We start from the raw sequence: 12,662 nt of genomic DNA, 5'->3' as shown, positions 1-12,662 counted from the left end.
TTCAAATACATGTTGATTGTTGTTGAACCATGGCCTGGATTTGTATTTTAAAGGATTTATATTAAAAAAAATATGGCATATCATTTTAGATGTTTTCATAAAATCTTTCAATAAGAAACATACAGTACATAGTATATCTTAATATACAAGTATTGAATTTACTGCATGCCAGACAGGGGTCTTAGAATGCAGTTCTCTTTTGTTTACTATTTTTTATCGCACGTTTTGTCCAACAATACATTTTGTATATGGTACATTGCTTTGTAGCAGTTAAGCAGGTGTTACAGAAACGCTTGTGTCTTTTTGAGAAATAAAGACTTGTCTTACATTTCTGCAGTTATTTGATGTCCCTGAAGGTTTATCATGTGAATGCTTTGTTTTATTTTAAGATGGGAAAAGAACATTTGTCTAATGGAAGATCTGGAGATGAATATGATGATGATGAGGAGGAGGATGAGGATGATGATGAAGATGATGATGACCTAATGTGGAAAGAATCTAAGGATGAAGTTAATGTGGAAGATGATCTGGAATATTACCAAGAGCATATTCGATTCATTGATAACATGCTTATTGGTTCAGGGGCTTTTGGAAAAAAAATATCATTGTCACCATTTCCATCTGCAGAATCCAGTTGTGAGTGGAAAGCACCCAAGAAATCCTCCCTGTCAAATGTTCAGTTCTCTTCAGATAATGATGAATTTGACTACAGTTCTTGGGATGCAATGTGTTACCTTGACCCAAGCAAAGCAGCAGAAGAGGATGATTTTGTAGTGGGTTTTTGGAATCCTTCTGAGGAAAACTGTGGAACAGATACTGGTAAACAGTCCATCTCATATGACTTGCATAGTGAGCAGTGCATTGCAGATAAAAGCATTGCTGACTGTGTGGAAGCCCTGCTTGGATGCTACCTGACTAGCTGTGGTGAGAGAGCTGCACAGTTATTCCTTTGCTCTCTTGGCTTAAAAGTGCTTCCTGTGGTGAAGTCTAACAGAGTTCTAGATGGTGCCACTTGTCATAATAAACCTAGCGCAGATAGTGAAAAAGATGTGCAGTATGACTGGCTCAGGATCCCCCCCAGATGTGTGTTTGATCATCCAAATGCAGAGAAAACCCTGAGCCACTTAATTGCAGGTTTTGAAAACTTTGAAAAGAAAATCAACTATACCTTCATAAATAAGGCCTACCTTCTTCAGGCTTTTACACATGCATCTTATCACTACAATACCATAACAGGTAAACCCTCTTCTATTTTCTCTTTTTAATGTATTAATGGAAGTCTATTTCAATTGTGCATGTACATATTTTCCATGTACACCCCTTTAGCAGCTTTAAACGTAATTTCCACAAGACTCGGGGTGGGGATGTTTAGAGGAGTGATTAAAAATAATATGGAATAACACATTTACTGTAGAGCTTGTAGTAAGTTTAAACTGGCTAATGGCTGACAGAATGATTTATAATTATAAGAGTTGTATTTTTAAATTTGTGCAGTTGTTTAACAGGACTGATTAATGTTACTATGATACTAGCACATGTTCTGTTTTTTCCCCTGTCTGTGTAAGTCATTACTTGTCTTTCTTTGGTCAATTACAAGCTGAATCTTCATTTGTGCTGATGAAGTCTCCTTGTTATATCGGGGATACCTGCTAACCTTCATTTGTACATGTGGTTGACAGTTTGCACTTGTTGCGTTGTTATTTATTTCTGTTTGGATACTCTGAAGACCTAAAGATGTAAAGTGAGGGTATGATTTCCCCATGAAATTTGTCCTCCTGAATATTATATTTAGGGAAAAATCACATTCAACAAATGGTTACATTTTTGTCAGCCAAGAACAGCATTTTTCCATACAAAAAAATAGTTTGAATGCGTAGATAACAACAGGGTTGATTCTTATGCCTTGTTTTGTTACATTATAACATAGAGTTTTTTGTGATATAGTTTGTGTTTTATCAATGGATATGATCATGTTTTATTAATGGTGTAATTTGATTGATTTGTATTCATAATAGAAAAACAAAAAATGTAATCTTTTACATTTTTTTGTTTTTATATTGTAAGAAATCCATATGGCAAGTTTTGGAGAGATTTAGCAGTTCATGGGATATGTTTTAAAAGAGATGTAGCATTGAGAAGTAGACACTTTTCCTTCCCATATTGTCCATGCCTATAAGTTTTGTAATATATTACAATGGGAACAATGTAGGTAACGTATGATGCCTCATGTGTTGTAATATTATAACCAAAAAAAGGAAAAGTTAAAATGTTATTATTGACATGCATGCATTTTATTGAAAACTAATTGACAGAACACTTGTTTAATTGTCTTAATAGTAAAAGAAGGGTTGGGGTTGAAGTGTTTTAGGAACAGTATGGAGCAAAATAAATACACATTTAATGAAATAGCAAATGCTCCCAAGTTTTCTCATATGTAGAAGTTGATACTCTCCCAGCAGCAGCAGGGGCTGTTAAAGAGGTACTCAGTGGTTTGGAAATTTTAGATGAAAAAGTGCTGCTTTGATTAAAAAGTTCAAATCAAATGGAATCTGCAGGATAAGATGACATTTATGCAAAAGTGTTTATTGATGTTGGTAAAGTACATACATAAACCATTAATATAATTTTTACAAAACTTGCTGCATGCTGGGGAAATTCCAAAAAACGTGGAAACCAGCAAATGGTGTTGCACTATGTGTAAAAAAGGCTCAACTACTTAACTTTAAGCCAGTAATGTAAACCTGTATCACAGGTAAAGTTATGCTAACAATATCATAAGTCAAGAACAAACAGAATGGGAGAAAAAAGTTTGCTTATGTAGTGATGCATTATTTTGTAGAGTGTTCCGTTTTCAGTCCGTTTTTGTCACATTGAAGTTAGCAAATTAAAGTTTTAACTGGTTTACTAAGTCTTTCTTGTTATTTCTTTACTTTCAAAGATTGTTACCAGCGTTTGGAATTTCTTGGAGATGCAATTTTGGACTACCTCATAACTAAGCACCTTTATGAAGATCCTCGCCAGCATTCTCCAGGAGTGCTGACAGATTTGCGATCTGCCCTTGTTAACAATACCATTTTTGCTTCTCTTGCTGTGAAGTACGACTACCACAAATATTTCAAAGCTGTTTCACCTGAGCTGTTCCATGTAATTGATGACTTTGTGCAGTTCCAGTTAGAAAAGAATGAAATGCAAGGAATGGATTCAGAGGTTAGTGGAAATGGTTCATACATTTGCAAATAAAGCGGCAGATTTCATCTTTGATCTCTTTCATTCAGATTGCCTCTTAAGTGTATGCAATGAGTGAAGTGAAAAATTGATTTTTGGCATTGTACAACAATGTGTTTTTAGGTTAGGCATCTACTGCCATATTCTGATTGTACACTATCTGCATAACATTCATTTGCAGATATTAACTATTTTGCAATGCATGGTTACCATGTTGTTTTGTAAATATGGAAATAGTGTAGTATGAATGAGTACAACTGGGGAACAGAATTTGTTCAGTAAGAGAACAGAGTGTGTAAGGAAGAGGGAATCAAGAAGCCATTGCTAACCATCTCTGCATATACTCGGCAGCCACACTTGCTCATACCTAATCATTTTGAACTGTGTATTTCAAATTATTACATTCAAGTAAAGCTTGGTTTCCTGGGTATGGGGTTAAATAAAATGCATGTGTATTCTTTTTTCACTATTTAAATTATTAATATGGTATTAATAACCTTTAGCAATAAAAACCTTCTCTTGAAAGTTTATGTATACCTGTTATTGATTTGCTCTAGCTACCAGATCAATTTTCAGTTTTCATCATTAAATGTTATGTGCTATCAGTGCTTATTGTTTTTCTAATATGAAAAGGGGGAACAGAAATACAAAAGGATGTGCTGCTTATACATTTTTTAAATGTGTCAGTTAAGGAGATCTGAAGAGGATGAAGAAAAGGAAGAAGATATTGAAGTTCCTAAGGCTATGGGAGATATATTTGAATCACTTGCTGGTGCAATTTACATGGACAGTGGTATGTCTTTGGAGACGGTTTGGCAAGTTTACTTCCCGATGATGAGACCACTAATAGGTAAATTCATAACATTTTGCCTTAACTTAATAGCCATATAATTTAAATGTACTAAAACTCACATAAACTTAATAACTTATTTATTTACAGAAAAATTTTCTGCCAACGTTCCACGGTCTCCTGTTCGTGAATTGTTAGAAATGGAGCCAGAGACTGCCAAATTCAGGTAAATACATACAAAATTGTACATGTGATTACTAATGAGTTTTCGATTTACTTTGGCTTCTGTAAGTGCTGAAGTAGCAACATTTGTCTGTATTTTGGATCCTGATGTCTCAGAAAAAAAACATTTTTTCAAAGAATTCCTAAGATCAGTTTGTAAATTAATCATTTCTTCTGACAACTCTTTTCAGTATGTGATATAAATCGATTTGCAAGCATGAACGAATCAATTTAACTGACCTCAAGACTAATGCTAGGTTACATACAGTATGTGATATCATCACGGTTTTTCATTTTGTAGGTAATTGTTTAAGCTGCATATGTAAGTCCTGCCTGACAGGTTCATGTTTCTCGTTTACCTCTGAATCATTACCCACAAACAAGAACGAGTCGCAGGAATTTTTTATCACTCAGGATTCTCTCTTTGTTAACTTTTGTAGCAATGCACCAACCCAGCATATATTTATATTAAAATTTATTAACTGGAGTTTTCAACAATGTCTCACAAAGGCTACAAATATTAAATAAATGTGTTTTATTTTCATTTGCATGGTTAATAAATTAAATCACAGTTTTATAAAGCTAAACCTTATAAACAATATTATTGTAACTTCTAGCATAATTTGTTGTTTTCAGTTTTCCATTGTTCATATGGATCCATGTATAGAGTTTTTTGTTTTTTTTTGGTTCACTGACCACGTCTGGCAGATATCGTTCACTGAGTCTTTCAGTCATTACTGACCGACCAGTGAGTTTCACAGTTCTTATTCACTTTATTCTGAAGTAAATGTAATCTGCTAATAAGACACATGATTCTCATTCATTTATTATTCTCAAACTGAATCAAACTTGTGACCTTCTGGTAGCTTGTGAGCTATAGTACATGGCAAATCCAAGAAAACGTTGCATTTTTATTTGCTGTTTTGCCGAATTCAACTAAGCCCAGTGGCAAGCTGCCTAATTTTCTTATTTTAATTGTTGTTTTCACTATATTGGTCTGCTTGTGATTTATTTGTAGAGTCCTATCAATGTCAACACAGTTAATGTGATATGTATAATGTCAATGTAATTTATTTATATAGCACATTTAAAACAACATAGGAATGCTGTGGCCAAAGTGCTTTACAATAATAGAATAAAAGAAAACATACAAATAACATAAATAGAAATAAAAATATATGAACATAAATAGAAATAAAATAAATAATAATAGAAGTGATGTTATATAATCACAATGAGGAAACCATCAGTATTACTGAAGGTCACGGAATGCAAGTGAATAGAAAGGAGTCTTTAATCTCGTTTTTAAACAGTTCAGTTGTAGACGACTCCTTTATGTGACGAGGTAAAGCGTTCCACAGGCGAGGAGCAGCAGCAGCTGCCAAAGCCCTGTCTGTCCCCCTTGGTTGTACACTTAGTACGAGGGACAAGAAGAGACAACTGACCAGAAGATCTAAGCACTCTAGATGGCTGGTGTAAAGCACACAATTCAGATAAATAGGCAGGAGCAAGCCCATGTAAAGATTTAAAAACTAGCAACAAGTTTTTAAAATCAGTTCGAAAACTGACAGGCAGCCGCCAGTGTAAAGAAGCTAATATTGGAGAAACAGAATCGGACTTTCTTGCCCCAACCAGAAAGCAAGCGGCAGCATTCTGGACCAACTGTAACCTGCGTATGAGGGATTTGCTAATCCCAGAATACAGCGAGTTGCAGTAATCAAGGTGAGAAAAGATAAAAGCATGAGTAGCTTTCTCAAGATCTCTAGAAGATAAAAAAGGCTTGATCTTTCGTAATAGATGAAGCTGGAAAAAGCAGCTCTTGACTACGGAATTTACTTTTAATGAGCAGTTAATGTGGATTGTGATTTGTAGCTTAGCTAAGGTTTTACTACAATAATGGAACTACTTTTGTAAGCCTAAAATACAGCAGGACAATGTGATACTGAGGAAGGGTTACCATTGGAATAGGTCAAAAGAGTAGCCCATGGCCGACACTGTTGGAAAGGGGCAAGAAGAGAAGGGGATTAATGAAATGGGGGGCGTCATTGCTGAAAGAACTTTTCGTCTCATTTTTGGTCATTTGTAAATGTGTTGCACCTCCTCATATGTGTCATACTGTATATATGATTAAGCATTCACCATGGCAGCTATATATGAGTTACAGAATTGTCTTTTTAAACCATAAAAGGTGGGAAATGGCACTAGCCTTGGACTCTATGGTGAATTAACTAAATCCATTCATTTTAACACGTAGTTCAGAAGGATTTAATCAGTAAAATGAATTGTGATGCTCATTCACTTTAGTGAAGTGACTAGCACTGCTATTTCACTGATCCATTGCCCTGGGCTCAAATACTGTATTATGTGTAGTTGTTGTCAATGTAGAGTTTGCAGAATTTCACAGCATTCCATTTGCAGACATGTTCAGGTTCAGTTAAATACTGACTCAGTAATTTGGCCCAGTGTGAGTGGGGGTGTGTGCATGAGTGTACCTTTGGGTGGATTGGCATCTTGTCCCAGGCTGGTAACTGCCTTCTTCCCAACTCTGCCAGGATAGACTGTGACCATGAACTGGAATAAGGTTGTATGTAAATGTTATGTAATGATGTTATTTTATCGTGTGTGTTTCATTAATAGTATGCTGATACATTTTTAAAATAAGTAATAGTTTCTTAAAGTTTTGTTAGTGTACACATTCTAATTACTACATATCAAAGTGTTTGTGTACTATAAAACTGCATCTTTTTAATATGTTACATTTCAGTATATTTTATATCTAATCATACATCGTGCATTTGAATCTAAAACATGGAGGGTCAAGCCCTGCACAAAGAAAATTGTGATGTTGTTCTATTGTTGAAGGAAAATATATGACCAAATATTATTTTCTCACCCCTTTTTGTGTAGTCCTGCTGAAAGGACCTATGATGGAAAAGTACGGGTTACTGTAGAAGTTGTTGGGAAAGGAAAATTTAAAGGTGTTGGACGAAGCTATAGGATCGCCAAATCAGCAGCAGCTCGAAGGGCACTGAGAAGTCTCAAAGCGAATCAACCTCAGGTTCAGTCTAGTTAAATATCTTGTACAAGATGTCATTAACTTAGTTTATTAAAAACAAAAAAAAAGCAGCAAGCAAAAGGTAAAAGTGAGGTAATGAAATAACTTGGCAGCCTATTAGACATAAAGCATTTTATATAAAAGAAAAAAAGAGCTGTTCATGAAAGTGTTTGTTTTGTTTTTATTTTGTTTTGTTAATGCGCAAACACAATCTTTTCTTTATTCTGCTTTGTTTAATCACAAGAGTGCTTTATAACAATTGGGAGGGTGTAAGATCAGGTGTCTACACTTTTTTCATTACATTTGTTTTTGTTTTTTTTAATGTGCTTCATATTAGTGCATCAAGAAACTTGTGATTAATTTTAGGAGATAAGATAAATTAAATTAGAAAAATTATAAATTATACGGTATATAAACTAATTTCGGAGCTTCTGCACTAGTGCCAGTCCATAAAACAATTGAAGATATTGTTATGGATTTACTGGTATCAGAACAGTAGAATGAGTGTTAATATTGTTCTCCGTTTAATCATTATTGCACTTATTTGTTATGGGCTGTTTTTCTTTTTTTTTTTTTTTCTTTTTTTTCTTCCTTCCTCCTCCTCCACCCTGTTAACAAGTCTAACATTTTATAAAATTAATACAATCAAATTTTAGGGATAAATGCAGTTGTTAACATTAAAGAAGAAGAGGGGAAAAAGGTTGTAGCCTTAAAAAAATAAGCCCTCACTAACGTTCCTACAAATTGTGCAGAATTTTTACATTCCCATCCGCTGCAATATGAAATGTTTTACAGCACTCTGAATGCATGCTTGTGTGTGGCTGTAAATTTAAAACCTTTACCCCAGATTATATGCTATAGAGCTATCAATTATATATAGATATGTAAAGTGTTTATTACAAATGAGAAATTAGAATAATATTTTAAGTTTCATTACATTTTTTGATAAAAGTAAAAGTTGATTTTCAATTGTCGATCATTGAGGTTAACATTTTAATTGTTACCACTTACTAAACCATTTAGTTTTGATAGAACAATAGCTAGATGACATATCACCTGGGAAATATGCTGCAGATTTTATAATAATTGGTTACGTCTGTAAGAAATGGAGCACCTTTACAATCTTTAAATAATATTTCTTACTGTAGTTCTCACAAATTGCATCCATACTTCACTTACCAAAGTTACAGGTTTCTCAATGCCATAGGATTGCATTTGTGAGGTAAACTGTCATAGTAACTCTGAATAGTAGGACAATAAAACCAGCCTTCCTGTACTTTAAGCTAATTTATGTTGTTGTCCATTGCTTGAAGCTAAGCCGCTTTTTGTTGTGACTTTTTTGTATTTAGGATCATTAGGCACTCTTCACTTGAATACCTCAGTTATTTTGCATGCATTATTTTCTGTTTTGGTGCTATGTTTTTATGTATTAAGCTTGAATTTTATTTAATTTTTTTTGCACTGTAACTATAATACCTCTTTTAATTTACCTGTAAATCTGTTGGATCAATTTTGAGTACCAGCAAATACCAGCAGCAAACCAGTAGAGGTTACCTACATTTTCATTTTAATTTCCCTTTTGATTATGCTTGAAGTATTTTGGGAAAGCTGCACATAAAAACTGGGACAGAGGTCTTGTTACTTACTGCTTTGTCTGTTCCTCCCATTAATTTTGGATTTAGTCCTTGAATCTGGCTGAGCGGGTCATTTAATATTTAGTAATTTAGTATAATGCAGGTTTTATTGAATATATTTTGCAGTTTTTTGCTAAACAAAATCAGACAAATCAATGTCAATATCATGGTAGAAATTCAGTATACTCTACACAACTCTTCTCCAAATAAACACAAAAAAGTCAAATTTGCCACTTTCAGTAAAAGTGTAGAGATCTTTTTGTTTGCTGCGTATTCAGGTTGCCTTAAACGTTTGCCTCACTGTGTAAGTGACAGTAAATATTTTGCTCTTTGCATGTTTATTGTGTCCTGTTAAAATGCTGTTAGTGTCAACACCTGAGTCACTGTCAACAGATAATTCAGTTAATTATAAGACTGTGTGAAGAAAAATGTATGATTATATCAGACTTCACTGTTAATAAATAAGAAACAGTGTTAACACACATGTTCAGTATTACTACCTCAATATTTGGTTTCAGTTAACATTTTCTCATTATAAACTTTATATACTGTAATGTACCAAGAGGTTTTACATATTTGGCTGTCTAAACCGAAAACCTAAGAAATTGGTTCTCATTGTTTATGGTCAAATTTAATTTTCTTTTATGATAAATTATTATTATCCATGATAGCAGTGCACTATTATTAATTTTGGCCGTACTGTTAAATTAAAAAAAAAAACACACACATAATGATGTATTAGTTTCAAGATTAGAAGCAAACTCATATATATGATTTCTTTACTGAAAACATTCACTCTAAGTAATTCCAGATTCATTATGAAACACTTATTTCATACTAAAATTGTGAAATTTCCTTTAGGCTTTAGTATATCCATTTTCCAACTTTGGTTGTCCAATATTTTAGTTTGTTGATTAAAATACTTATCTGCAATTGTGAGCTTCATTTGATTTTGTCTATTGTATATAAAATATGGATGGTAAAAAAAGAAACTAGAAACTCTCTGAGAGAGTTCATTTTAAAGACACCTGTTTAGAAAAATTCCAAAACTTTCCCTCTTGCATTTTATTAAAGTATTCATTTTTTATGGAGCCTGTGTTGTTTCACAAATTCAGTAGAAAATGTCAGTTGTTCCTTTAGAAAGTGATAAAGTGCTTTTTCTGGCATAAAGTAAATTCAAAGCCAAGTCTTATAACATATGAAATGATTGCGGTATTCACACTTTTTGTATTACTTTTTAGAGATCACATGCAGCAAAACACGGCACATACCATGTGAATAGAGAATAATTAGAAACATTATTCATTTGAAATGAATGGCGTATCTTGTATTTTAGCCTTGTTTTTCCAGTACAAGTGAAAATTGAGTTTTGTTTACAGTGCTGCTGGATAATCAATTTAAATATTTAATAAGGTTATAATTGAACGACTTTTGTGAGAAATCTGAACACCTTTAATTTATTTAGAGTAAAAGGTAATCTGCCAGTCTATTTTACTGATATTAAATGACCCTTGCATATTCGTACAGGAAATGTGACTTGTTTGCTGTGTTTTATATCCATTGTTTGGTTTCACTGTTACAGACTGGATAGCTGTCCAAGTATTGTGTGCTCTGGAACATCTAAGGCTTACAGAGACCAAGGGATCCGCACTGTATGCATTTCTACACTTACAGTATATCCCCTGTATTTTTCTTAAAAACTATTACATGGCAGGGTGTATGCAGTCATTTAATACCATTATTAAATTACAATTGTGACATCTTAAAAGAATGTGAATATTCTTAACAGTGCCACAAACATTCACTTTTTCATTTTTCCACCTTATAAAATATGTATATGTGTGTATATCACTATCAGTTTACATGAATAAGCAGAATGAATTTGTGAAATTTGGTTGATCTGATCATTTTAGCTGAAAGCCCTTTGAGTGTTTTTAAAAATTCATATTTCTTGTAATCTTTCTATTATATGCTGCAGATTGTATTAATCTATTTCTAACACAGATACAGTTGTGTTTTTGTTTGATTTTTTTCGCTGTTTTTGTACATGTAGCACAAATAAGCATTGCACTTGGTACCATGCTTTACCTCATTTCCAAAAAGAAAAAATACACACAAAAAGCTAATATGCTTAGACAAAAAACAAATGTGGTTTTGGCCTTGCTGCTGTTTCAATTGCTGATGTTAGAAAAGGTAATCATTAAGGTATAATGTGCCTGCAGATTTTATTTTCACTGTATAACTGAGGTAGGTAATGTTAACCATCTGGGGTTGAATCTATGTATTTTATTTCATAAAAATGCCCTGCCTTAAATGAACTTGGCTTGCAGAATGTCCTAGATGGGAAAAGGGATAACCAAATAGGTAGCCTGGGGCTTATACAAGTTAGATATACTTGTCCTCCGTACACATGGTTTCATTATTGTTTACTGGTTTGGTTTTTTTTGTTTTTTTCTCTCCAAAACAGGACATTTTATAAAATGATATTGTGTTCCACACTTAACAGAATGAAATATTTATGCCATAATGGCGGGGCACCTCTTATTGTTATTGTTACAGAATAAGTTTTTACATTTCAAGTGTAACCTCTTATTTTCTCACATGGTTAATGAAATTTTGTTGTTGTATGTGTTTTTTAGTAATTTGACCTGCGTCCCTGTCAGCTGTTGTAGTAAATAAAAATAATCTCATTTCTCTTGAACCTCATAGATTCAGATTTAAACATAAGTTAATAAATACACTTAATACAAAATGTCATTAGTTTGTAACTTTTTTATGATGGTAAATATATCGAGGAAATTATAAGCTGCCTACTCTTAATGACGATTATCTACAGTAGAAATAAATGCACTCATGTCAGCAGCAGGTTGTCTTGTAGAAATATTAATGTGAGATGTATATTGTTAGAAAGTTTTAAGTATTGCAAGTGTTTGCTGTACTGTAAATATACTGGTTTTCAAGGTTGAATACATTCAAAGCAAAATGGAATATACATTTAATTAAATGGGAAGTAGTGGGTCATCACATGCTGCAGCAGTCTTTAAGGGACAAAAATATTTCTCATTCATACTGTAATCATGCTGCAGAGGTTTGCGGTCAGCACCTTATGGATCACAATTACTTTTAATAGATTTTGTAATAATTGTAGCTATGTATATCTACAATAAAGTTATGTTCTGGTTGTTCATTATGTCTCTTTGTCTTTCTTATGCTTTTGTTGTCTTATTGTATTATTGTACTGTCTTACAACATTATTGTAATGTTGAATACTTGCTGCTTTATTTCAAAAATGCTTTTCACAGTAGAATTAGATACAGTAAAGTATTCACAGCGCTTCATCATTTTTTCTACATTTTGTTATGTGACAGCCTTATTCCAAAATGGATTAAATTCATTTTTTTCCTCAGAATTCTACACACAACACCCCATAATGACAACGTGAAAAAAGTTTACTTGAGGTTTTTGCAAGTTTATTAAAAATAAAAAAACTGAGAAAGCACATGTACATAAGTATTCACAGCCTTTGCCATGAAGCTCAAAATTGAGCTCAGGTGCATCCTGTTTCCCCTGATCATCCTTGAGATGTTTCCGCAGCTTCATTGGAGTCCACCTGTGGTAAATTCAGTTGACTGGACATGATTTGGAAAGGCACACACCTGTCTATAGAAGGTCCCACAGTTGACAGTTCATGTCAGAGCACAAACCAAGCATGAAGTCAAAGGAACTGTCTGTAGAC

At 33.4% G+C, this 12,662-nt stretch overlaps 1 protein-coding gene across 1 annotated transcript in view; it reads left to right on the top strand.

The window, feature by feature from the left end:
* dicer1 (dicer 1, ribonuclease type III) overlaps positions 1 to 12,113 on the top strand; it is an 81,723-nt gene extending 69,610 nt beyond the window's left edge. Inside the window, exons 25-29 of the mRNA XM_028822096.2 lie at positions 390 to 1,236; positions 2,939 to 3,207; positions 3,913 to 4,075; positions 4,166 to 4,241; positions 7,145 to 12,113. Of these exons, the coding sequence (XP_028677929.1) occupies positions 390 to 1,236; positions 2,939 to 3,207; positions 3,913 to 4,075; positions 4,166 to 4,241; positions 7,145 to 7,310 (1,521 nt within the window). The 3' untranslated portion in view covers positions 7,311 to 12,113. The remainder of the gene's footprint in view (positions 1 to 389; positions 1,237 to 2,938; positions 3,208 to 3,912; positions 4,076 to 4,165; positions 4,242 to 7,144) is intronic.
* The last annotated feature ends 549 nt before the right edge of the window (positions 12,114 to 12,662 follow it).

The sequence above is a fragment of the Erpetoichthys calabaricus genome, chromosome 16 (genome assembly GCF_900747795.2).
Source record: "Erpetoichthys calabaricus chromosome 16, fErpCal1.3, whole genome shotgun sequence".
Taxonomy (NCBI): domain Eukaryota; kingdom Metazoa; phylum Chordata; class Cladistia; order Polypteriformes; family Polypteridae; genus Erpetoichthys; species Erpetoichthys calabaricus.
Note: the sequence above shows the minus strand (reverse complement) of the source record. Positions and strands in the feature narration are given on the sequence as shown.